The sequence below is a fragment of the Phalacrocorax carbo genome, chromosome 1 (genome assembly GCF_963921805.1).
Source record: "Phalacrocorax carbo chromosome 1, bPhaCar2.1, whole genome shotgun sequence".
Taxonomy (NCBI): Eukaryota; Metazoa; Chordata; class Aves; order Suliformes; family Phalacrocoracidae; genus Phalacrocorax; species Phalacrocorax carbo.
Window position 1 is genome coordinate 4,965,742 of NC_087513.1, and position 26,723 is coordinate 4,992,464.

Sequence of the window (26,723 nt, forward strand, 5' to 3'; positions counted from 1 at the left end):
TGCCATACGGAGACCAGATGACTTCGCTGCTATGAGATGGGGGCAGTACAAGACCTGAGGAACTAATCAGAAGTCTCTTGAGTCATTTAACGGGTCTGAAGGAACAGGCCTTAAAAACTGCGATTCCTACAGGGAATGCTGCAGTGAAAGGTTTGTCTTAAATTCATTACCCATTTGCTACTAAAACATTTATTTCAGTGTTTTATATGAAGTGTTTCTGAGTGATAAATGTCTAAGAAAGATACAGTTACATCCCTGCTGTAATACGTTGTAGATGTGAACTCTGAAAAACCAATTATCCCAATAATTTATTAAGCACCAGCACCAAGCTATTGTAAACAGTGAGATAAGGTTTTTAAAACATCTTTTATGCGTCCTGAGGAATGCAACATAAGAGACAATCATGCGAGCACCTGGTGCTAAGGCATTCTAAATGTGCTTAGAGAAGAGAAAAGTAATACACACAAAAGAAAAAGAGGGAGGGACAGCCAAAGATTACTGGATGGGAAATAATGAAAGACAAAGATACAGTCATCAGGAAAAATGAGACAAAGCTTTTGCAAGTGCATTAAGATACACAGTGCCCTAGCAGGGAATCAGCTGCTGACAGTCAGATATGAGGAAGAGGAGGAGAAGGTGAAACAAAGGAGATGTGGCCAGAGAGTTAAAATATGCAGGATGCACCCAGACCCTATTCCCTCTCTGAAGGCTCTACTGAGTGGCGCAAAGCAACTGAGAAACCACCTTTGCTGCTCTCTGTCCCAAAGGCTCTTTCTGGAAAAGCTGTGGTATGGGAAAAGGGTTTGAAACTGTGGTACATTAAGTGTTATAGAGGGGTACCCACATGAAACTTGGGTCTCAGAACAGCCCAGGCCAACCATCCTCATGTTGCAAAAGACTTGATCCAAACTATCACCTCAACACAAAACTCTTCCAGAACCTAAATGAGCATTTCTGAGAGGCACCAGGCTCCGATACCCCATTTGGTGCCTGACCAAGGACCCCAGGTCATAGAGACAATCCTGGATTCATTTTTCCTTATGAATGAATGAATGAATGAATGAATGAATGAATGAATGAATGAATGAATGAATGAATGAATAAATGAATGACTTAATTAGCCAACTCTTCATGCACCCCAACAGACCAGGACGGATGACGTAAAATGGAAAAGTGTTCCTTCCAGATACAGAGTGCCATTATCCCAGTTTCCCACTGAAATAGCTGCACAGGCAGACTAGCTAAAGGGGGTTTGGCTATACTTAATGACAAAAGAAAAAATTCCACAGGCATTTAAATGTACGTACTTATAAACGTTTTCTATTTCTTTTCAGTCTGTTTGAAAAGACTCCTGCCCTTATTACTTCTCCAGGAGCCATTAAGTTTAATGACGGCCTAGATCATTAGGCCAGTAAGTCTGACTCCTGTGACAGGCTGCAGAATCTCATTGTGTTACCTACACCTGAACCCCAACAACTTTGGTTGGACTAAAGCATCACTTCCAGAAAAGCACCAGCCTCCTCTCAGGGGCTCCACATTGGAAGAATACTGGCAGCAGGAGCACCTGTACATATACCTTACGAGCCTATGCCTCATTTTATGTCTGGATGTGTCTGGATTTAACTTACATTTATTTGTCCTTGTTCTGACTTTCACTATGAGGATGAAAAGGCTGCATCTGGTTTTGTTTCCCTGCAAAAGCACTGTAATGAAATTGCCTCTTGATCTTCTTTCTTAAAAGCTAAGAAAGCTGCCTGATGGGTATTATTCAAGGATGGCTGACTTCTTCTAACTATGTGCTTCCTATTGTGTTTGGCTGCCCAGAAAGGACCCATTGTATTAACGTGCCTGGTGAAAGAAAAAGATGAAACCAGGAAAATGAACAACTGACTGATTTCACAGTCTGGTTTGAATGCAATACACACAGTAATTAACAGAATGGATGGTAAAATGGAGATCAACACGACTGCAGCAATCAGTCTCAATAACCCAAGGTGTTAGCACTGGCCACAGTAATATTTTTTACACTATTTTGGCCTTGGCAGCACCTCTTTCAGCTATAAACCAGATTCGACTAATATTTTCCATATTCCTCACACACTAAAGATTTTTAACACAAATACCACCAAATGTAATCTGAGCTGTTCTGCAACAGCCATGTGGAAAGAGCTCCTTTGGATATAATCAGAAGACCCTTTTCCATTAGCATCACTCAAAAAATTACCAACTACTGATATTCCTATTGATGTTTTCATACCAGGACTCCTATCTTCCCAATCACTTTCAAGCAGTAAGTAACCTGCACGCACAGCATGGCAGCACTGGGGACGTGGAAACAGTCGAGTCAGGCATAACATTTGCAGTTTTCTTAGAAATCACTGTTCTTTTGAAAAAGATTTTTCAGCTAAAGCCAAAGAAATCTTCCTTTCCTCTCCCCTCCTTCTCTGCCTCAGATCCCAAAATCTGGAGAAACCCTTATGGCTGAAACTATTTCCACAAAAAATGACAGAATCCCAGACTGGTGGGGGTTGGAAGGGACCTCTGGAGATCACCCCGTCCCACCCCCTGCTGGAGCAGGCACCCCCAGAGCAGGGGCACAGGGCCGCGTCCAGGCGGGGGGTGAATGTCTCCAGGGAAGGGACCCCACAGCCTCCCTGGGCAGCCTGTGCCCCTGCTCTGGCACCCGCACAGCAAAGGGGTTTGGCCTCATGTTCAGGGGGAACTTCCCGTGTTCCACCTTGTGCCCGTGGCCCCTTGGCCTGGCGTTGGGCACCGCTGAAAAGAGCCCGGCCCCATCCCCCTGACACCCACCCTTCAGGTATTTATAGGCACTGATGAGATCCCCCCTCAGCCTTCTCTTCTCCAGGCTGAACAAGCCCAGGTCTCTCAGCCTTTCCTCACAAGGGAGATGCTCCAGCCCCTGATCCCCTTGGCAGCTCTGCGCTGGCCTTGCTCCAGCAGTTCCCTGCCCTTCTTGAACTGGGGGGCCCAGAACTGGACGCAGCCCTGCAGATGTGGCCTCACTGGGGCAGAGCAGAGGGGGAGGAGAACCTCCCTCACCCTGCTGGCCACACTCCTTTTCATGCACCCCAGGGCACCACTGGCCTCCTTGGCCCCAAGGGCACGGTGCTGGCTCAGGGTCACCTCGCTGCCCACCAGCACCCCCAGGTGCTTCTCAACAGCACCCCTTTCCAGCAGGTCAACCCCAACCAGTACCAGTCCATGGGGTTGTTCCTCTCCAGGTGCAGGAAAATATACTGAGGATCTTTGCTGATCCATGAGTAACAATAGTAAGCTGATAGCACTTTGCTGGCAATATCATTCTCCTGTTGAAGCTTCATTTGGTGATAAAACAAATCAGTTTCATGAGAACAAGATGTCTTCTAGGAGCTCCAGCTGGGGACCATTGTGTGTCGACATGAAAGGCCTTGTGCTGAAGGCACTTCAAACAGCAAGAACTCTGAGACTACCCTCATTTTCAAAAGTCTCATCATAAGGATACAGCCCACTGCTCTGACAATCCTTGAGACTACTTTGAACAACTCAGTGGCGTAAAGCCTCAATTTAATTTCAGGGGACCAAAAACTCCTTTTGTAAGAAATGTCCAAATTGTCTTGCTAAATTAAAGTCTGCCAAACATGAGAAATCTCCAGGAAACACTAGCTACTCACAGCACAAAACCAAGATCTCTCTGCACTGGATCTACCAGAAGCAATTTACCAGTACAGCAGCAGAAATTGTCTAACGTCCACTTCATCGTGTTTGAATCAGACTCTGCCTGTATGAGCCATTCCGACTGCCAACGACAGAAAACCCTGCCGTTTTAATCAAAACCCTGATACCCTTGAATCTACTCAGTGTATCTTGAATACCAAGGCTTTTTCGAATAATCCTAGTCTAGGTAAAATCAATAAAAATGTAGTAGTTATTTTCCTCCAAAGCTGTTTAATCATCCAGTGACGTTTTGTACTCTCAAAGACAGGATTCAGAAAGGGCCCCGGAATTGTCCTGCTTGTAAGGACATGGTTTGTTAATTCTCCACCTGGTTATGGAAAGAGTTTAAGTCATTCCACTAGTGCTAATGATTTCTATCTCCAATATCTGGCACAGAAGGCCACCTGATCACATTAACTCACACTTGCAGGGCCTCCAGAAGTATGTGGCAGAGCTGACCTGCAAGACAAACCAGATCATACAAGCTGTTGCTTTGTACTGGCCTTTGAAGAGCACCATTAATAACTGGCTGCCACCTGGACTTCACCTCATTGATCCCAACCCTTTGGAGTTTTCTTTCCAGCCAGTTGTCCAGCCAACTTCCCACTCACCACACGTACGTCCAAGCCACATCTCGGCTCTAGGGAAGCTATGGGAGACTGTGTTGAATGCGTTGCTAAAATCAACGTAAATAACTTCCCTCAACCGTCAAACCAGTTACCATATCAGGTGCAGCTCGCCCTTCCTAAATCCATGCTGGTTCTTACCAGTCACCTATTGGTCCTGCATGTTCTTGGAAATGGCTTCCAGAAGGATTTGCCTAATACCATTCCCAGCAATGTCAGGCTCACAGCCTGTAGTTACTTGGATTCTCCTTCTTGCCCTTCTTGAGGAGGGGTGTGATGTTTGCCTTTCTCCAGACAGCAGGAAACTTCCCTGACCATGAACAGAGAGTGGCCTCACAGTGACACTGGCCAGCTCCCTCAGGCAGCGCTGGCTATATCCCATCTGGTTCCATGCACTTCCCCACACCCAGTTTATAGTGTGTCTAGCTTCTTTTCCATCTACTGTGGGTAACACTTCATTCCCTCAAACACTAACAGGGACCTGGGAGGCCCGTGAGCAACGCTTGTTAGCAAAGGCTGAGGCAAAGAAGTCTTCAAACACATCAGCATCATCTATCACAAGTGAAAGGCAGCCTTCTAAAGCACCCCAGTGAAAAGACTTTCTTTGAAAGGCAGCTTCTTAAATAAGCAATTGTGTCTGTGACGGAGGTTAAAGATTTCTAGAGTTCAGCTACTGGATTTGGGCAGATCTCAAAATTTTGTTTAATGAAGGAGTCCAGGAATACTCATCTTTCTTATTTTGATTAACTGGGCTTCAAACAAGACCCAGGAAATAACTCACTGCACACACTGGTACTCTTTACATCCAAAGTCCTGCAAAAATGGGTAAGTCCAAACAGCCGCACTTATAGCCCTTAGAAGGATAAAGTCCCTCAAGCATTTTATGTAAAACTGGGAAGCCAAATCTAGATGTAGGCACTGAACTTAAAGCATTGAAACTATAATGGTTGAATGCCCACAGGTTTGGCTGGCCCTCACGGGAATTCAGAGGATTGGGCCTGACACTTCTAACTCATCATCACCAATAAATCACGGTTGACTATTTTCACAGAGAGCCGGCAGTGCTGATGGGAAGCGACTGCCATCACGCACTGCAGCCACATCTCTTCGGACAACCTAAATTATTTACCTTCCTTGCAAGGCTAGTATAATTGATTCTGCCCTGGTCACTCATGACAGCAGAGTAAACTAAATGCAGGTTGCCCTGGGACTGAGATAATGCATTGCTGGCAGCTCATGATTTGGCATTTGGGCCAATGGGAAAGACAGTCTTCTCCTCACCATCCTCCTTCCTCCCCTTTGCTCTACCCTACTGCAGCCGTCGCCGCAAACAAACAGCAACGTTGTCAAGATCCAAGGAGTTGTCAGTTTACATCAGAGGGAAGGCGGTGACACGACATGTCACATTACAGCACAGACGCTCCAGCTGGCTGTAGAGCTGTCATCATTAGCAGCAAGACACCACTGGGAGCCGGTGTAGCTGGAAGTTGGTGTAGACAGGCGTTTGCTCGTTACAGGTCTCTGTTTACGATTCTGGAGCACAACTGACTGTCATACCTGATGTAACGTGTCATGTGCCATTTGCACATCCCAGGGTATCTGGTTGCATCAGCATGTTTTCTTTTCTGCTTCTGGACAACCAAATGCAATTAAGAACCTGCTATGCTTCCTTATGAAGCAGCTCAAGCAAACACAGGAAGGAAAAAAGAAAGAAGTCCTAGAGTATCCAAGCAGTCTTAAGGCATGTCACCCACTCTTAGAAGTACTCAAATTCCCCGCAGGAGAGCTGGTATGACCAGCCAGCACCGCTCTGTGCACAGAGCTCTGGCCTCAGAGGCCAGACAGCTACAGCAACAAGGTGCTGTCCAGCCCCATGAGCTCTGTCTCCTCAGGAGCCAGAGGGCAATGCCACACTGAAAGAGAATACATTTCTATGCTTAGAAGTCACTCCAAAACATTCTCTCCCAGCTCTGAGCCTGCAATGACCCATTCTGTGGCTTGATAAAATTGAAAGGCGCTGCTTGACTCACTGAAGAGCTGAGATTGCTGCCTCCTGGAATAACCATCCTACAGGAACACGTACACACCCTGTGACTGGCTGACCAACATAAAATACAAAACTTCCTTGTTGGAAAGCATTAGCGTACTTTTATCTGGCAGGCTACGTGGATATATGGTATATCCCAGCAGGGTGGCTGCCCTGCTAAATAGATGGGAGGAGGAAACAGTCACAGGAACGAATGGGTAGAAGCATCATGGGGGAAGGTAACAGAGACAGAAGTTCTCATTACAGTATGATCAGCACACCAGGCAACAGTGAGGGACGATAAGTGGTTGATGTGATGACGATGAGTGGATGACGGATGAGTGACAATCTCTAGCGGCCCATGTACTCGTAACTGAGCTGGTGTTCCTGGTGTAAGCACACCTGGAGTCAGCAAGCTGCCTGGGGTCTCAGTGGATTGGGCTGTAGCCATAGCTGACTATCAAGGACAAGACATCCCTGCACTTGACAGTCAGTTGAACGTTTTCTGGGCTGTCCCCCATTAGAAACAAGGATTGCGGCAGCCTTAAGAACTTGATACTGCTGCTTTTGCACAAGGCAGATCCCCACATTCAAATGAAAAATCCCCCAAAAGCCCTATTTTGTATGCTGCTAATAGGAAAATTGCCTGTAAGCTCATGTCTTTGCAGGGTAGGACACTAAGATGGGGCATTACAACTTGATTTCATAACTGCTAATTACCTGTAGGGGTGAATTATCTGGTATTTGCTAGTACAAGGTGTGGGAGCCTGGAATCAGTGAAAAACAGGTCATGGACAATTACTTGTTTTTAATGAAAATCTGCACGTGCAAGGATGACTTTTAGATTTCCATCCACAAAATTTCAATTGACAAACACAAAAACATGACTTTCCACATGGATGACAGAAGCTAATTAAAACCAGGATTTTCTAGTAGCTTTCCATTTCTAATTGCAATCCTCCTTTAAAGAAAGCAGTTTCCAAGTATGCAGAATAAAAGCTTTTCAATTCTCTCCCTCAACCAGCGCACACATGAGCCTTCTGCAATATCTGCATGGCCAAAGATCAAATACAATAGCAAACAATAGTGCCATATTTGACAGCCAATCATTTCAAATAACCAAGATAAAATTGCTTTTATTTGAAAAGGAGTAACAGAGTTCAGTACAAAGAGTGAGATTCATTGCATTTAACTTCAGTACTCAAAAAGTCAAGGTGACCAAGTTAGTCAGTGGAGAGAGCTGTGTTCAAAGAACTATTTGATGACATCTGTCTTAAAGTGGGAAGAATTGCTGTTTGGAGGGACTCTGGAGAGAGCTTAGGTGAGACTCACCTCTTTCAGAGAGACAATAGTTGTCGAAATACATCCAAAGTGTAGTGCCCATTACATAAAGGAGAAATAAACGGGTAAATTTCAAAGTTGGAAAGGGGAATTGAGTGTTTGCTAGTAACACAGTTTTCTCAAGCATTGATTAGATAAGAATGAAAGTATATATTCCACAGAGGCCTCAAATCTTGATCTTAATCCCAGATCTGTTAGTATTTTGTGCTAATAATTCTCCTGCTTAAAATTGTGTCACTGATATTTTGTTTGCATTTTTTTTTGTGCCATTCACCAGGTTTTTCTGCATTAGAGTGACAGGCTCTATATTAAAAGCAGTAATACTCCTACATTTAGAAAGCCAGGAATTGAGTTAATTCAATAGTAGCCAAGCTTATAGGAACAGCTTATCATAAAACTCAGGACTTCACTGAATAAACATGGTGGTTTTCATCAAAATCTGAATGGCTGCTTGGAGAAAGACAATAGAAATGAACCGTTGAGGAGAGTATTTAACTTCTTAAGTTGCTATAGAACGAGTCAAATAATTCAACGAAGCAAAATGATAATTAGAAAAGCAAAACTCTCACAATAGAAAAAATCTTTTGTTCTCTGTCTTCTTTTTTTCCCCAGTCAGTCCCATTTTTGAAGCCCCCCGAACAAAAGGGCACATGCTGGAGACTTACTTTGCTTTAAGTGTTTCCTCTTGGAAATTCCACTGAGGGTCTTCCACTAGCTGCAGTTCTCGTAAAACACTCCCTGGCTTGTAAGCTGCATTGATCACCATGCTGAGAACCTATCGAGAGACAAAACCGACAACACTGATGGGTTTAACAGTAGTCCTGAATATGATCCCAGGTGCTGCATAGGCAGGAGCGGCTTACAGGTGAGGTTCAAGGCTGTACAGGGCAAATGCTAGCTGCAATGAGGTCCCAGATGGGAGCAATGTGCCAGACATATTGTAGATGACCCACCAATCTGGTATGGTGACTGCATTACATACTGCTAGCTAACCCCAAAGATCTGTTAATCACTATTTTTCTCTGAGACAGACCCTCTCACCCAAAGCAGATTCCATTCCCTGCATCCATACTGGCTCAATTTAATAATAAACGAAAATACTTCTGATGGCTCAACCAGGTACAAAGTCATGTGTCCCATTACACACTGAACACTAACGGAGAAATTCACATACTCGAGGTCAGCGATATGCTTAAGTGTCTGAGTGCTTCGTGCCTTGACTGTATTAACAGAATATTAATGAAGTCTACACAAAAAGAGTTTGCAGGAGGTGTGCTTGAAACCCAGTATGTGTCCACTCTGTACAACAAAACACATGTGCCAACCCATTTAATCCGACGTCTCTGAGAATAAAAATGATTCCTACTATTGGCTCAGGGAATCCAAGCTTTAACAGTCTACACTTGGCCTAAGGAGATAAATACAAGGAAAACAAATTTCTTAACAGCACCAGACCATGTGTTTGAACACTTTGCATTATATGTACATGAATGACCCCATAGTGAGTCTGGATGGGTTTTGATATAATTTAGCTCTTTACCTAACGCCTGTTCTTAATTCTTTGGGGGCCTGCAAATGATTTCAGTACAATGAGCTTTGAGTTTCCCCAGCACCCATGAATGTGGTTCGTCGGAAATGAAAAACTGACTAGGTCATATTGCAAAGAGCAATGTGTTTATGTTTTGGGGTTTTTCCTTTTTTTTTTTTTTTGTTTTTTAATCCACCAACCTGAGGATTATCTAGTATTTTGGAAATCTCATAGGATGAATTATTTTCAGGCAAGGGCTTCACTTAATGCTGTACAGCACCATGTAAAATGACAGTGGTTTGAGTTGCCTGGCTAGGTTATTTACTAGAAGCAAAATCTGGTTTATCACTGAGCCCTTGGAAACATTACTCAAGCGAGACATGTAAAGCAATGCCTAGCACCAATGTCTCAGGCAGCTCTGATCACCTGTACATCTCAAGGCACTCTATGAGGAAGGGCAGGAGCAGAGTCCCTATCTCACACAAGGTTTACCCACAGCTCTCCAGCTGGTTCCCATCTCACCACACAACCCGTTATACTAGTTACTAAGCCATACTGATTCCCAAGAGGACAAAAGAAAGCTTCTGAGTGAGTCCATCCAGTTGCTCGTCCACATCTTTTCTTGCCTGCTACTCACCATATAAACTGATGGGGCACTGGTCTGTGACACAAAGACACTGGATATGATGCAGGGGAGCTGAAGGTAGGTTTTCAAAAAGCATCAAGTGCCTGGGTAGCTCCCACACTCATTCACAACTCACCAGATGTGTTCCCCTCCTGATCAGCACATCCAGGGAGGTATTTAATGCCTACACAGGAGCTTGTTGGGAAAGCTCTTCTCCAGTACACCTCTGCACCCACCCTGCTTGCTGGTGGGAAAGCCAGGAGCAGAAAGCAAGCACCTCTTGCTGAGCAATTCCCACAAAACAGTGCTGCCCTGCTCCTTTATCAGGATGATGGTGTTTGTATGAGTTGTCAGAACAGTTAGGAAATGAGCAAGAAAAGAAAACCCAACCCTGCAAATAACAGTGTGGCCCTGCCTGGGCATTATCCCAGACACCTAATCAACTCCAGCCCTGCAGAGACACCCACAATACCAGGACTTTTCTCAAAGTTGGCTTCTCATCAGCAGGACTCTGTAAACTTCCAAATTCAGTTTAAAAAAAGAGTGTTTTGTAAGAGCAATCATTTCCCTTTAAGGGAATAAAAAATGGTTGTTTAAAAAGCTTTGGCTTTTACTCTTCTTGTGTTTCAAATAAGTCACTGAGTTTGACATTATATGCAACAGCCAGGAGTCCACCACCATGTTAACAGTGTTATCTTCTAACAACATTATTGCTTCATATTACACACTATTAAACACTGGGGAGAAAAAACAACACACTGTTTCTTGTGGAAAAATTAACTCTCATTAAAGCAAAAAGAGAAGAAACCTAGACCAGTTTCCAGCTTCCCAGTTTCCAACTTTCTCTGGAGATAGAAAGCCATTTCACCCATAACAAACTGGTCAAGTTTTGATCTGATTCACTAAATTCTCTTTGGCTGGAGTGTGACCAGTCTGAGATTTTGGTAGTTTATTTTCATCCCTCTCCCTCAGGAATGGTTTGGGTGCAGCCAGCAGTGCCTTGGAGCAGAGGGGTGGATTAGACAACACCAGATTTTGCTGCTACACATCGATAAGGTTTTATTTTGATACTGCTGAACTTTGCATTTTCAGAGTCAAGTAGGTTGGAGTCACATCAGTGAGCACAAGCACACAGCACCACCACAATCCCACCACCTACTCAACCTTAGAAGCACCTGACCGCTATAAAGTTTTCCATGTCACAGATTTTCAAGTGTACAAGGGCCCTTTTCTGAACATGTCTAGAGATTCCTGATGCCACTGGGCAGATCACCACCTTTCTTCCCATCATAGCTTTCACATATTTCCCGTCTCTCCGTCCCTCTTCATTAATGGTCCCAACCCTGGATGAAGCTTTCTCAGGAGGTATCAGTGATGAGGTACAGTTCAAAATACCATTACACCTCTTCTGGTGTTCAAAATCAGCATCATTGTGAGGAAAATCTACATCTCCCACCTCTACCTGAGATGCGAGCCCACATCTCCTACCTCACAGGAGAGACCCTAACTCCCAGGCTCGCCTCAGGCAGGACCATAAAGAGTTATTTTATTTTCCTTGGAATAATGATGTGTCTGTGGGACAGAGAGAAGTGAGAAAGAGTTCTTTGGGATTCTTTCATCAGATGACTAAGCATCTAGAAGTGCACTTTTGATATAATCAAGGTTGTAGCACTTAAGTGTTGACATGTTTATGACATCCATGACATTTCAAAAATGCAGATGGCCAGATTCTAAGTTGGAGGAACCATTATAGATGAAATGACGTCCTCAGAGCAGTCTTGAAGAGGATGTTAGTGAACTGTCTTGCAGAAATGCAGTACATATCCTTCCAGGCTATAGAAGGTTTCTGCCATTCCAACACCATATCTAATAATAATGCTATCAGCCTGGCTCAATCATACACCTAAGGCACAATACAAGCTACTTAATTTTCTGAGCACCATGATTTAATTATGCAAATTTCTCCTATGAAGTCATGCTGTGCTTCGAATAATTCAAGTTGCAGAGTACCATAGCCTTCCTTCATAAATGCTGGCTGATTTCTCCTGTTCATATCAGTTAGACAGTCACGTTGCCTTTAAGTCCATTCTCTTTTTACATAGTGAAAGAGCGAAGAGTCTTAAAAATAGTAAAAGCACTAAGCAATGATGCTAATTAATCTTTACAGCATATTTCACTAAGATATGGTGGGTCATAGATCATCTGAAGTCTTACAGACATCTCATTTTGTTTTACAGTGTTGCTGTGGTAAGTTGTTGGCATAGATGGAAGAAGTGTTCAGAAGTATTTTTTAGATATTCTGACCCAAGAACTAAATCTAAAGCTGACAATGTGGTTTATTTTAATTTAACTTAAAGTAAGCATTTATTACATATCTTAGCTACTACACAGTCATATTTTTCAGCCCAGGTGCAGTTGGATGGCAATAATGGATGTCTCCACTGAAAGTGGCTCCAAGTTTCAACTTCTTTTCCAAACAAGTATCTCAGGAATGAGATAAGCTTTGCAGCTGATGTTAAACAACAGGCATTACCACCTCACTTGCCTCTTAGGGTAAAAGAAACCACAATAAACCACCGGCCTCAGCAGACACTTGTGCTGGCACCAGGAATAATGAACAGCCAGGCTTTAAAAATGAGTTTGGCACTAGATATCACAAGAGTTACTTGTCACTCACCTAAGGCAGGATGCAAGGATACATGCACACAAACACCCACCGAATTAAAATCAGTATTTTTGATCATACTACCAAGTAAGTTGCACTTGCTGTCAAGAGTTTGCTGGGAAACCTTGCTTGAGGGCTGCCATTCTGGAAGACACCTTAGCAGTTTCCTCGCTGCAGAGCTCAGAACCTCTGAATCCAACAGTAGGACAGAGCAATTGGGCAGAAACCAGGGGGATTCAGTAACAACGCAGAACTCAGCAGAAATGCCTGCTCTGCTGGAAAAAAGGAGCTGCACAAAAGCCAAGCTACCTGTGCTGCTTCTCTCCCAACACCTCAGGTGAGACCAGCCCAGACTACGCCAATGGAAGGAGGCATTCCTACCCCACACTATAAGGGTATCTCCTGACCTTGTTTAATCCAGAGCGAAGCCCCACTGACCCACAGCTCCCTCACTACTAGCATGCAGGCTGGTACCATCACGTTGTTTGGAGCTGGATCCCAGATGATGTTTCACTGCTTCTGTGATGGAGGTAAGGAAGGGCAAGACCTTAGGGAGAAGAGGGCTGAGGAGCATCAGGAACTACAGTTGTCCTGCTTTTTTTGTTACATCCCTTGTGACTGAGCGTGGAGGAAGGTAGATGGGGAGCTACTCCCTCAGCACCCAGCCAGGACCAAGGTCTCCCATCACCTGGTGCTAGCGGGAAGAGGACACCTGCTCTCTTCTTGCTTTAGAGGTAACCCAGGCCAGCAAATGGGGTAGGATTTGGTTGTTCAGCTGTCTTTAGTCTGGGGTTTCCATCAGTGCCAAACACAGCACCATCTCTGTCACAGAGACTGCTGCCCACTGTGAACTGGCTGGCGACTAGAACAGATTTTTAACTAGAGCGTCCCTACAGGCAATGAGTTATGGCTGGAGACCAAAGCGATTTAAAAAGCTCTCACCAGACTGCTACTGACTCCCTTTTTCCTTCATAGCTGTTGTTCTGAGTTGTCTTTCCCACCCTCCCCTGTGTGTTGCCAAAGTAAAGCCCATGTATAATTTATCTATTCCAGACAAGTTATGCTGATGCATAATTTACAATGGCCTGCAATTTTCCTATATAGTGAGAGAGATATAATTATAATTCATTTGCATTCTTGGGGCCACATCATCAGTGGGTGTAAAGTGAGACAAAGGCATCAAGCTCAGCACCGAGACTGGGTTTGGACGGATGGGGAACCTTCTGAGCACTTCAGCTGTGCAAAGCTTTGTAGCTGTGGTCTTGGGCTGGAGGTGGTATCTCCTGCACTGTTCCCACCACTCAGCTCTGCAGCCCTTTTGGGTGCTCTGGCAGCTGCCACAGATCTTCACCTTGATGCAGGGATATCTTCTTCGCCACTTCTTGCCTCCTCCACATACTGGGCACCCCTATCCTTCCCCCTGCCTATGGTTCTCTTAGCTGCTGACACCTCTCTTATCTCAGCAGCAGTTGATAGGAACCAGGTGTCTCTCCCCTACAGCAACATCCTGAATGTCTTCTCTTCACCCTTTCCAGAATTTGGATCTGGTCCCCATGGCCAGAATGAGCTTGAATTTATCTGCAAAATAACCCTGGTGAGTGCTGGGCTATTGCCGTTTTGTCCTGCTCCTTGGGAAGTCATTCATGTCTCCAAAAGCAAGATGCCTATGTCTCACTGACACTGCTATTGGCTCCTTCAGCAAGCAATTTTGTAAGGAGGCAGAGCAAGAGAAAATAGCCTTTCTGTAGGAAACTCAGGTTGATTTCCACTGTTGATAATTTGTTCCAATCTTGAGGAATTTGGGGAAGTTGGTGTTAGTCTATTCAGCAAAGCCTGAAGATACTATGGGAGGACCTGGCAGAAGCTGTGCACTGCTTATGTGTTCAAAATCCAAACTCCAGGAGGAAAGGAGGAAGAAACATTAGCATAAGTATTGACCGTGCATGCCTCATATTTCCCCCATGTTGCTTTTTCATTGCCTGTTTTTCAAGTGGCAGCAGATTGCTAATGTTCCCCATCAGCAACCCACTACGGACTTGCTTTCAAATTTGGCAGCTGTCAACTTTTGCTCTGCAACCACTTCATCCTGCTATCTGCTGAGGGCTATTTTTGACTTGCTTCTTTGACACCCAAGTGTCTCACCTGCACAGGCAGCTGGTTTACTGGGCCCTCTTCACAGCCCAGCTTTCAACCATGTAAGATAACCAGCAGCACTGTTGTGTGTAAAGCAGAGCACAGAGGTGATGAGGAAGTGAATGCGGACACAGGAGTCACTCTGTAGTACAGTACAGATGTGTCTTCAAAAGTGGTGGGCGATTTGGGAGGAATCTCACCTTTCAGGTGTTTCTGTTAAGGGCTGGGATTCGTCTCATTTCAGACAACTGCAAACTCCCTGGGCTGCACACTGAGGGTCTTCCAAATACATCATATAAATGGAGAACTAGAAGTTCTCATGCTTTTCTGCCAAGGACAGAAGTCAGGTTTGTATAGGTACAGATCAGAAAGCTCTAAGATCTGGATTTCTAGAAGACCTAGAAGACCCAGGTCAAACTGAAATGGTGTCCAAGGCACCCCTGGCACCCTGCTTATCCAACAGCACCAGCTTGCTGTCCTCCTCCACCTGTAGTCATCTTGCTTCTCATCTGTATATGGACTGTAACATGTGGAAAATATTCATGCATTGCTTTCAGGCAAGCTAGCTTTTCTCTGAGGACAACAGCAAGAGCTCAACACACTGGATTTGGCCCAAAGCAAGCACTGATTCAGTCAGGACTAAGTGAACAGATGGTGGGGCTCCGCCATCCCTGCTGCATGGGATTAACCCATCCACATTCAGCAAGAGCTGGGTACAGCACAGCTTCCACTCAGCACATCACACACCCCTGCTTGGCTTTCTGTCCTGTTCACTGTGGATCCTGATGGTTTGGGCCCCATCAGACCATAGTCATACATACAAAGGTGTCACCCTGACAGCCCAACATGGCTGCTGAGAAACAGGTTGACGGCAACAACCACAGAGGTCCTCTCTGGGGATGGCTCCAGTCAGAACACAAATTCTCTTGCACACAGTTAGATGAAACTTGCTCCCAACCAACAGAACTACCCACGTTTCAAAAATGTCACCTCTCCCATCAAAACCCGCAAACATATACCTACCCTCTCTTCCCAGCTTGTGATTTTGACTTATGAAAACCACTACAGAGCTTCAGGACAATTTTAGGTGCCTTCTTTTCAAAATCTGGGCCTGCCAACCCATGACCCATGATTTCCCCTGAAATCCCCCCAAAAGATAGCTGAGCCGTACCTCTTTGAGGACCAGCACACACTTGCCAGGCCCGACAGACTGAGGTAGCTCTGCTATTCTGCCTTTGTTTAAATATGGACCTGAGAAGCAGCGGTGGTTGATGTAGAGCTGGGGGCAGCAGTATCTCCCATTGATGGTGCCTGCAAGGAGAAAGTAGCATTGATGTGCGTGTAGCACTTTTATACAATAAATCAAGGGCCTTTCTTCTTCCTCCTAGATGTGGGAAGGAGGGAAGAAGAGTAAATGAGGCACAAAGAAGTCTTCCCTGGATAGGGGGTAGAGAAACCTCTGCTACTCAAATCCATCCGACACAGAAAAAGAAATTGCTTTTAATAGCAACTGATATGGCTGCACACCCTACCGAAAGGAGAATCGCGAAAGGATTTCATTCATAACGTGACCTGAGGCTCTTTCATAACTCGCACTGCAGGTGGACATCAGTGACTCAGTTGGAACGTGCCAGAAAGGGAACGTGTTAGCTGCCTCTCTCAGATATGGAATCAGGTCAGGGAGAAAATTCAGGTGGAGGGCTCCACAAACCCCTGTTCATCTGCTGTCCAACCCAGTAAGCACTGAGGTGCCATTCCCTTGACCCAGTGAGGGTCTACAGAGTAGTCTTCTTTATGAGGGCTAATTACTCTGGGCTCCTTTATAGCCCATGGAAAGAAATGGGTATTTCCAGATGAAGTTCATGAGCTGCCCAAGTGGTTATCCACTTCTTGGTTATCATAACCAAAAAGAACCTATTTCTCCCCATGTGATTGTAACAGGGCCCTGGGATGTTGGCTCAGATGCCAACGCGTGCCCTGCCGTCTGCTGAAATAAAACAAGTTAAATTCTGCCCCTCCTGCTGAGTTGATGCAATTAACTGGATGAATATTGCACTCTCAGAACCTCCTGCCACTGCTAAAGGGGAGAAAAGGGGAGACCTTATCACTGCCTACAACTGCCTGAAAGGAGGTTGTAGCGAAGTGAGTGTCGGTCTCTTCTCCCAAATAACAAGTGACAGGATAAGAGGGAACAGCCTAAAGCTGCGTCAGGGGAGGTTTAGATTGGATACTGGGAAAAATTTCTTCACCAAAAGGGTTGTCAGGGATTGGAACAGGCTGCCCAGGGAAGTGGTTGAGTCACCATCCCTGGAGGTGTTTAGAAGATATGTAAATGTGGCACTTAGGGACATGGATTAGTGGTGGAGTTGGCAGTGCTAGGTTAACATTTGGACATGATGATCTTAAAGGTCTTTTCCAACCTAAACAACTCTATGATTCTACGAAAATTTGCCTTTAGCAGAAGTAGCAGTCATGCCACACAGGCGTGATGCTAACAGAGGGATGCATTAAGTCCTGATGTAAGCAATTTCATTGATGCCAATTAAAAAGTCGCATCCATCTCCACCAGGGCTTCATTAGCATGGCCCTAACATCATTTGCTGAAATGGGCAAGCTGCAGGGGAACTCCAATAACCCCATCAAGACACCACATTCAAGCATGGAGAACCAGACCCTCACATGCTGTACATCAGAGACTCCTTGCCCTATTTGTGGGTCCACACCACCTCACACCCCAAGGATGTGGTTCTGTCTCCCCACCCGTATGACACACTCACTCCCTTTTTGGGGTCATCCCACCCATACAGGCAATGGGTCCTTGAAATAAGGATCCTGCTAGTGCCGAGCAGCCTTACCTGCTGTGTCTGGCTGAGGAACTGGGCAGAGGTCATGAGGTATTTTTTCAACAGGCACTGTGGATGGTAACCTGTTAAACAGAAATTCAGTGTTTTTAATAATGTTGGATGGAGCAAAGGGGCAGAACCAGTCTTCAGGCTGGACCGAGAGATGCACCAGGACCTGCCTTGACCGAGGACTGGAGATACCCCAAATGCAAACCCTCTTCTACACAGTTTATGATAGCCCAGGGTCTGCACATTGCAGAAGAAGGAGCCAGATCCACCACTCCTCCAAAAATATACTCTGGTCTGTGACCTTTAGCCCTTCAGGCTGCAAATGTTCACACTTAGGTCCCTTAAATTCTAGTTTCTAGAAACTGCAAGTACTAGATAGGGAGATGCCCTCCTGGTAGATATCCATCTTCCATAAGCATCCCTTCCTGGCCATCAGACACTGGCTACACAGTCCCAGCTAGTAAAATATTTCTATTGTAAAGACTTAGATGTTCACAAACATTTCAGATTTAAAGGAATTCCCTTGCCGACTCTGCTATAGTATCTGGGCAGTAGTTAGCAAAGTCACTCAGCTGCTCTGTATTATCTCCCCTGGAAGACCTGATGCATCCCTGTGAAAATATCACCTTAAATAACAAAAACTTACTGCTTTTCTGGTTGCACAACTGCAATTCTTCTCTTCCTTCGCACTGCAAAAATGAAGCAAGGAAGAAAAAATTAGTTTTCTACCCTTCTGTCCTATAAAGTATACCCATAATGCATAAAAAGCTGTAGGAATGCACTGACTATAAAATGACTTCTAACACAATGAAATGGTACTTAATTACTATCGCCATCTTTTCCTGATATTTTTTAAGTAAGTCACTACATCATTAAAACCTACTTTAAAGATGTAATAACACATTTAATCTCTCCTCTGGAATGCTAATATCATGTTTTATGGGATCAGTATAAAAAAAAATTAAAATAAAAACACAAATATTTTTCCATACAGAAACACATATGGATAAGATTACATTTTACAAGCATGATTACCTCCAGCATAATTTATCCCCAGCTATAAATTGCGATAAGGCTGCATAATGTTGCCATAGCAGTATTCTCCCAAATTAGGCCCCGGCTGCCTGATTTTTAACTTAAGCATATTTAACTCTTCAAAAGGGTTGACACATTCTAAAATTTGCCTTTCAGATGTTAATTAATATAAACAGCAAGGTTAATTTTTCGTCTGGTGGCTTGAGATCAGAGTTGGATAACTTCTGCGAGGAACAGGAGAATAACACCAAGCTACTGAGCACTCATGAACTGCCTTCAAATGCAAATCAAAGGGAAAGAAATTGGTCTTAATACACACTGGAGGCAGGACAAAACACTGTGGGCTTAATTGTGCCAGGAGACATTTAAATTAAACCCTAGGGAAATCTCTGAGCTGGTAAAGGCAGTGAAATAACAGGAATAAATAACGGGGTAAATAAAGGGGTAGAAACTCCATCACCAGTGGGAGGCTGGCAAACATGTCTCAATTTAGATGGATCAGATCATGTTTTGGAGATGGAGCACCTGGATGGCCTCTTTATGTCTATTCTACCCTATATTTTATGGGTTTTTTCCCCTGATTTGAGATCCCATGTGCCTAAGTCACTCAGCTGCCCAAGTGAACTTGGCTCAGCACAACAAAACCTGGTTCCTCTCCAAGAACCCCATTGCAAACCCACAAGCCACACTGTGCAATTCCAACCCACGTTAACAGCCCTCCCCAGTGCAAACAATCCCTTTTTTTAGAGGGACTGATCACACAGACTACTACAAATTGCAGAATACTAGTGCTGTGGAGTCTGGTCACTAATGAGATTTATTACTACTTATTACAGTACGCTTACGGCCTGGTTCCTCGTCTGCTAGTTAGGTTGGTAGTTTCAGGAACTGGATTCTACACATAAGACAAACTTCCTGATAAATCTGTTGATGTAATATCTATGCTGCTTGAGGTTTCCATGTACTTACAAACAGCTTTGTGTGGTGGAGTAAGATTATAAGCATTCGCTTCACACCAGCCAACCGGGAAAATGTCCATAGACTCTACATCAACTATGTACTCTGGAGAGGGCATCTGTAAACCTATAAACACAAATTTATAACGTAATTTAGACAAGGGAATACTGAGCTCAGAGGTGTTCAAGCATTCATCATGAACCAAGAGAAGCAAATGATAGAACACGTAAAAATAAATCTGCTTCCCTGCATCAAAATCAGGCATCATTTCATCTTCAATTTCGCACAGACAGCAACGATAAGGCTGTTGCATTTACAGTGCAATGTGATTCTGGAGAAATCCCCCATTAAGAGCACTCTAAGGGTGTGCAGTGAAGCAGCCAAAAGCCAGAAAGGTTAAACATGCATGACTTTCCCCAACAAGATGGCCCGACTGACCCCTTGGTTCTTCTGTAGAGTTGCACAAGCAAGTTAGCAGAAGGGCAGTTGGGTGCTTGCTCTTACAGTCAAGTGATTATATATGGGCTTTAACAGGATGGTAGCTGATGTGATAGGCCTTTATGCCCCATAAAGCTTTCTTATGTAGTTCTGCCCTTGAGTCACTGTTTTTAAGGGTAAGATGGCCACTCTTCCGTCTAGAAGTGCCACAAATTCTCCTAGGCCTCCTCACAGCGCTTGAAACATGAGCTGATCACCCAACAAGGGAGAGGCAGTATAAAAATCCCAAGTGGGACAGATGCGCTAAGATCTCTGGCATAATAGTGAATCCCAGACCCCGCTGAAAATCTCTGCTTAAAGAAAGTCTCTTCCAGTTTGGTTATTATGTCTCCTTCAGAAGACACTCTCTTCTCAAAGCCCATTGCAGCAGATGAAAATATTCCCACTGGCTTTGAATTCCTTTGAAAACAACTCTGAGTCCTGAGTCAAGACACCATTTAATTACTCCAAATCAAGTCTGTCTGCACAGGCACAGCCTAGCCGGAAACTTCACTCCCCTCTGCCATTTCCACCCTAGGACCTAAAGCTCCAGCACCAGCATGAGATGATCTCCTAATAAAAGAGCCCAAAGGATCAGCAACTTCCCCTGCAGCATCCTTGCTTTTGCGACTGTTACAGCATCTTTGCCTCCTGCTTAATGCAGCAGTGTTTGACTGTGCACAGCTAGATGACTACAGGGAACTTCCCACTAATGAATGTTCATCAAGGGCTTGCCCTGTAATTGAAACAGCAGCTGAAATTTGTGATGGGAATGGCACTGAGGCTGAGACGCAGCATTTGGATCAGCCTTGTCTCTGGTAATGAACTTGCTGCACTTTGAGACTGTGTGGTTGTAGGAAAACCCAAAGAAAGCAGGAAAAGAGGTGCTGGTGCTCACACTGCTGGAGGAAATAATAAAAAAATTAAATCACGATGGCTGCATAGATTCATGGATGTATTCATGGTATTCCTCTGAGCCCTGCATTGTGCTCACACGTTACACATTGAAGATCCAGTCTCTATTTCACTGGGATATGGGGAAGGGAAGAGGATGGGATGAAGGCACATGATACAGGACACAACCTGCTCATGTGAGCAGCTGAGCCTCAATGCGAGGTCTCAGCGACTGGCATTCCCTGCAAAACTATTTCCCTCCATGAGAAAATACCAAGAGGTCAGTGCTCAGTTTAAACCTGATGAAAGCTGCACTCTCCTGTGGGCAAAACGTTTCTGCCCAACGCCGCCACAAATCCAGCCAAGGAACTGATGTGAGAACTGCTCAAGTCAGTGGCAAGACATGCACGCAGCGGATCAAGCACTGAAGAGCAAGAGATCACAGTCAATATCCACCAGATCCAGGGAAAATCCGTTATTTTCATTACTGTAACTGTTCTATGGTGTTGTTTTGAACCAATAAACAGATCAAATGTACTTTTCTGCTTGCAAACAACAATAGATGTAGCAGGAAAATTTTGGTTTTAAAGTTTACAGCTGCAGCTGCCCTGATGAGCAAGAAAGTGCCGTAATGTCTGTTCTCCTGCAACAGCGCTATTCCTCTTGTAAGACACATTCACGGCTCCTCCGTCCTCCTTGGCACTGCCTCTTCCCTCTGGCAAATTATAACCTTGCCTTCCGCGTCCAACATCTTACTGCTTCGTTTGGCCTCAGTCATAAAGTGGAAAACAGCTTGTCTGAGACTCATTAGTTTCATTTGCTGCATTTTATGCTGCCACCTTCTCAGGCTAAGAAATGTCTACGAGACTTGAGAGGTTAAATGGAAAAGGAGAGAACAGAGAGACTGGAAACGGAGTGAGGAAAACTTCTACCTCCTGCTACAAATCTTGGGCAGAATAGAGCGGCAACTCTCAAAAACTCTCAGAGGGAGAATTACGGAAAAATCTCTCTGGAGAAGAGATTAACAAAAGGGTTTTTCTCAAATTCCTAGGCTGTGCAGAGAGTGTACATTACGACTTGTATAAATTCACACCAGAAAGCTTCAGCTTTAAAATCTAAAATGAACCAGTAAAAATTAACAATGCAGATGATGAGTAATAAAGTAGCAGAAAGTGATGGGATGCGCACAGCCTCGGATCAGCCCTGTGCTGCTTCTCCACCACGGGGGAACTATACTGCTGCTCATTAAATGCTCACCCTGAAGTTTACAGAGTTTTGCTACTGTACAAAGCGTGATTTATTAAGCAATGTTCCCTCATGTCTAACTCGACGCTGCCTAACTACTGCATCCTGTTTTATGGCTGCAGTTTGGGCTGTCAAACAGTGAAACTGGGAGGGCAACAATGAAAGCTTCAGACGTGCCCATGATAAATGGTGGGACCGGAGGTCTTCAGCGATGGGCTCCCATGGTGGTTGGGGAGTCTTGCTGCTACCAGAATATATTCAGTTAGGAACAATGGTGTATTAATGGAGTCAAAAAAACATGCCACAGTTTGAGCCACATTTATTTTACAACTCTGCAAGCAGGGTTTTGGGTTTTATTTTTAATGCCTAGCTTTAGCGTAACACTGTGCATACTGTAGTCATGTATTTCTTTTTATTTTTGCACTCTTTTGCATCTTTTCCTTTTACTGCAGATCATTCTATTCCTGGTATTGAGATATAAAACAAGTCTAAAGCATCTATATATCAGAACTCAAAAGACAAGGAGATGCACACAGGTTTTTTTATGACAAGTTGTAAAAAACATCCTTTACAAAATTAGAAGAGTAAAAGGCATGGAGAAAGAGATGAGGGAGGGGAGCAAGGTAGAAGTGTCTGGCCCTCTCCCTGCCTGAATCCAGGATCTTGGGGGACTAGTTGATTTAAAGACCCAAGAAACAGCACTTCCTATTCACTATAATGGGCAAAAGTTTAGGGAACACCACATCCCTTTGAAAGTGTTACAGCTTATGGGAAACAAAAAAGAAAGAAGGATTCCCAAACCTGATAAAATCTGCATATAAAAGTGAAGGCACCTGGCCATTTAAGAAGGGAGTTGCCAAAAAGAGTCAGATTCCTTGACCAGATGAGTGTAAATTCAACAACAGCCTTAGTGAGAACTGAATTCCAAACAAGTGTTGATTTCAGCTCTTTAACAAAAACATTTGCCCAGCATCCAGACCAGGCTGCAGATGTGCTTTAGCTACCTCGAGTCAGAAGACAACCAGTTGTCTCAGACAAAAAAACCAAAGCACACCATTGCACCCAACTCTACCAAAAGCGAAGATACAAAGTCAGAATTACAGAGTCACAGACTGGCGGGGGTCGGAAGGGACCTCTGGAGCTCACCCCGTCCCACCCCCTGCTGGAGCAGGCACCCCCAGAGCAGGGGCACAGGGCCGCGTCCAGGCGGGGGGTGAATGTCTCCAGGGAAGGGACCCCACAGCCTCTCTGGGCAGCCTGTGCCCCTGCTCTGGCACCCGCACAGCAAAGGGGTTTGTCCCCATGTTCAGGGGGAACTTCCCGTGTTCCAGCTTGTGCCTGTGGCCCCTTGGCCTGGCGTTGGGCACCACTGAAAAGAGTCTGGCCCCAGCCGTATCTGTACACTGGAGATAATCACAGAACAGACAAACTGCCTGGGATGACAGCTCTGTGTCAGGGATGGAGAAGGATGACAACCCAGCTCCCCTACATCTCCCTCATCTGCTGCATTCGGGCACACGCCTGCAGCCCTGCTCTGGCCAGACCTTAGCCAGCCCAACCCACAGGGCTTAGCAGCAAAGACACGAGAAGCACGAATGATTTGGCCTGCCAAGCTTTAGCTCAGGAGAAATCTCTCTGTAAGTAGCAACTGAGTTATAAATCTCTGAGAATGGGATTTATCTCAGAGGCATCGGGAAAGCCTTGTCTACCATAAAATGTTACTTTTGTAGAGCTAAACACCACAGAACATCTGCCTTTCTTATATTTCAGAGCAAGGTGGAAGCACAGACGAGGTACTTTGGTTACCTGACAATGTTTTTACTAACTTTAAAGGTTTTGATTAGAGACTTCTCTTGCACAAATCGAACTGCTCATTGTCAGATGCTGAAACACTCTTCGGTTATTAAAATCAGTGCAGCACAATGCTGAAGGTGATGTGCCAGGTGATGATGAGGCAATACAGTTAGTATCAATCTGGCTTCTACTGTCTTCCAGCCCCAAAACACTGAGAGCTGAGCCTCTTGCAGAGGACAGAAGGTGACTTTTTGTGTGGATCAGGCTTGAGACTTCTTCTTACATGGGACCTCTGCAAAAAACCCTTGTCATGACCCCTGTTTCTCTGTCCTTTCTGGAAAGCATGTACTTGACTACAGTTTGTTCTACCAGTAAGCCTTTCCTAGCTGTTTCGCCCTGGAAGGGACAAAATAAACTTGCATTAATCTCTGAGAATGCTTCTGCAGAAACAATCTTGACAGCAGCCAAGATTTAATGCACTTCAGGAGGATTACTCATGAGCCACCATAGTGACCCCGCAGGGGATCAGGGAAGACTTGGGTGACTCCTTTCCTCCCTTCCACCTCCTGCTACAGAGCGCCCACAGAGCAAGCAGATGCCACTGCCTTTAGCAAAGGTAAGACTTGCTCTGTTTCCTTTTGATTCTGATCTCTGCAGGACAACTCTGCAACCTGGAGCCCAGCACAAACTTTCTTTCTCCCCATCCCTTCTTCCTGTTAGGAGACTGGGATACCAACAACATGCACTACTCCCCGAGCTGCAGAAAATGCACCTTGCTTTCCTCCCAGCTCCCTGACAACATGCCATTGTATTTCCTGGGGCTGTACATAGCAAGAGTTTAAGAGATGCTGCTCTTTCATCAGCCCAGTCCCTCAGGGATGCCTTGAAACATCTAGTGGCATCTATCAGAAATGCATAAGCAGAGCTGCACAGTATCTACCTATCAGCCTGTGATTGCAGGCAAAGGGGTGGAGGTGTTTTAACATCCCATCACCCTGAACCAGGTTGGTAGCTTGACCAAATGCATTTTATTTCATAAATGGGAGGGTTCCAGCAAGGTGTTGATTTTTTTGCTGTGTCAGGGCTGGCAGTACAAGGGACAGCATGTCTGCCTTACGCGTTCATCAAGAAGCAGAAACACAGACCTTACAGAGGTTAGCAATGAGCAGGACTACGGGCCACCAGAAGTGCCTTTCATATTTTCATGGTTCTCCAGAAGAAAGCAAAGAAACATATTCCATTACATGGGGTACATTGCTGACCCAATTATTACTGATTTCAGAAGGAAACTGAAGCTCTTATATTCATTATAGATGAAGCCAGTCGCTTCAAACAACAGTGTGTTACCTTGATGGGTAAAAATTAAACTATGTTGTGACAAAGATGCATGCTACAACAACTTCATGGTTTATCAGAGGGCCCATCAAAACACTTAAATGACACATAACACTGTTTTTAAAGCAATTATAATAGTAATCCCTGTGTTGTTCTAAATTACACTTACTTAAGAAGTCCTTGCCCAGATGAATTGAGAAAGAAAGTCCCAAGAGTGAAAACTACATTAAAAATGAGCTCATCTGCACCTCATTTCAAGACAGGTAAAAATGGAAGTTTTGATACAGTATTATGCTCTGCTAGTTCTTCAGCATTCTCCTAATGGTGCTTGTACAGTGGCGGTGTTCTCCGTGGGATGATGGTCTGCTAAAAATCTGGATTATAGAGTTACTGCCTGCAAGAACTCTCTTAGATCAACGAAGGGAATTACAGAGTCACAGAGAGGAGGGATGCCAGCATGCGATGGCCAAAGGGAGGAGCAGCATATATTGCAGAAGTGTTATGGAACTAGGTGAAATAAAAAGGAATGAAAGGAAGAGGGATGGAGGGATGGAGGGATGGATGGAGGAAGGAAGGAAGGAGGGAGGGAAGGAGGGAAGGAGGGAAGGAGGGAGGGAGGGAGGGAGGGAGGGAGGGAGGGAGGGAGGGAGGGAGGGAGGGAGGGAGGGAGGGAGGAAGGAAGGAAGGAAGGAAGGAAGGAAGGAAGGAAGGAAGGAAGGAAGGAAGGAAGGAAGGAAGGAAGGAAGGAAGGAAGGAAGGAAGGAAGGAAGGAAGGAAGGAAGGAAGGAAGGAAGGAAGGAAGGAAGGAAGGGAGGAAGGAAGGGAGGAAGGGAGGGAGGGAGGGAGGGAGGGAGGGAGGGAGGGAGGGAGGGAGGGAGGGAGGGAGGGAGGGAGGGAGGGAGGGAGGAAGGAAGGAAGGAAGGAAGGAAGGAAGGAAGGAAGGAAGGAAGGAAGGAAGGAAGGAAGGAAGGAAGGAAGGAAGGAAGGAAGGAAGGAAGGAAGGAAGGAAGGAAGGAAGGAAGGAAGGAAGGAAGGGAGGAAGGAAGGGAGGAAGGGAGGGAGGGAGGGAGGGAGGGAGGGAGGGAGGGAGGGAGGGAGGGAGGGAGGGAGGGAGGGAGGGAGGGAGGGAGGGAGGGAGGGAGGGAGGGAGGAAGGAAGGAAGGAAGGAAGGAAGGAAGGAAGGAAGGAAGGAAGGAAGGAAGGAAGGAAGGAAGGAAGGAAGGAAGGAAGGAAGGAAGGAAGGAAGGAAGGAAGGAAGGAAGGAAGGAAGGAAGGAAGGAAGGAAGGAAGGAAGGAAGGAAGGAAGGAAGGAAGGAAGGAAGGAAGGAAGGAAGGAAGGAAGGAAGGAAGGAAGGAAGGAAGGAAGGAAGGAAGGAAGGAAGGAAGGAAGGAAGGAAGGAAGGAAGGAAGGAAGGAAGGAAGGAAGGAAGGAAGGAAGGAAGGAAGGAAGGAAGGAAGGAAGGAAGGAAGGAAGGA

General features: G+C 45.1%; 1 protein-coding gene across 2 annotated transcripts in view; it reads right to left on the reverse strand.

Moving 5' to 3' along the window:
- The window catches only part of SFMBT2 (Scm like with four mbt domains 2), a 124,212-nt gene that overhangs the window by 14,328 nt on the left and 83,161 nt on the right, over window positions 1-26,723 (reverse strand). For both annotated transcript variants that reach the window (XM_064442594.1, XM_064442603.1), the window contains 5 exons: window positions 19,515-19,628; window positions 18,157-18,199; window positions 17,514-17,584; window positions 15,830-15,969; window positions 8,373-8,482 (listed from right to left, as the gene is read on the reverse strand). In XM_064442594.1, coding sequence (XP_064298664.1) covers window positions 8,373-8,482; window positions 15,830-15,969; window positions 17,514-17,584; window positions 18,157-18,199; window positions 19,515-19,628 — 478 coding nt within the window. The remainder of the gene's footprint in view (window positions 1-8,372; window positions 8,483-15,829; window positions 15,970-17,513; window positions 17,585-18,156; window positions 18,200-19,514; window positions 19,629-26,723) is intronic.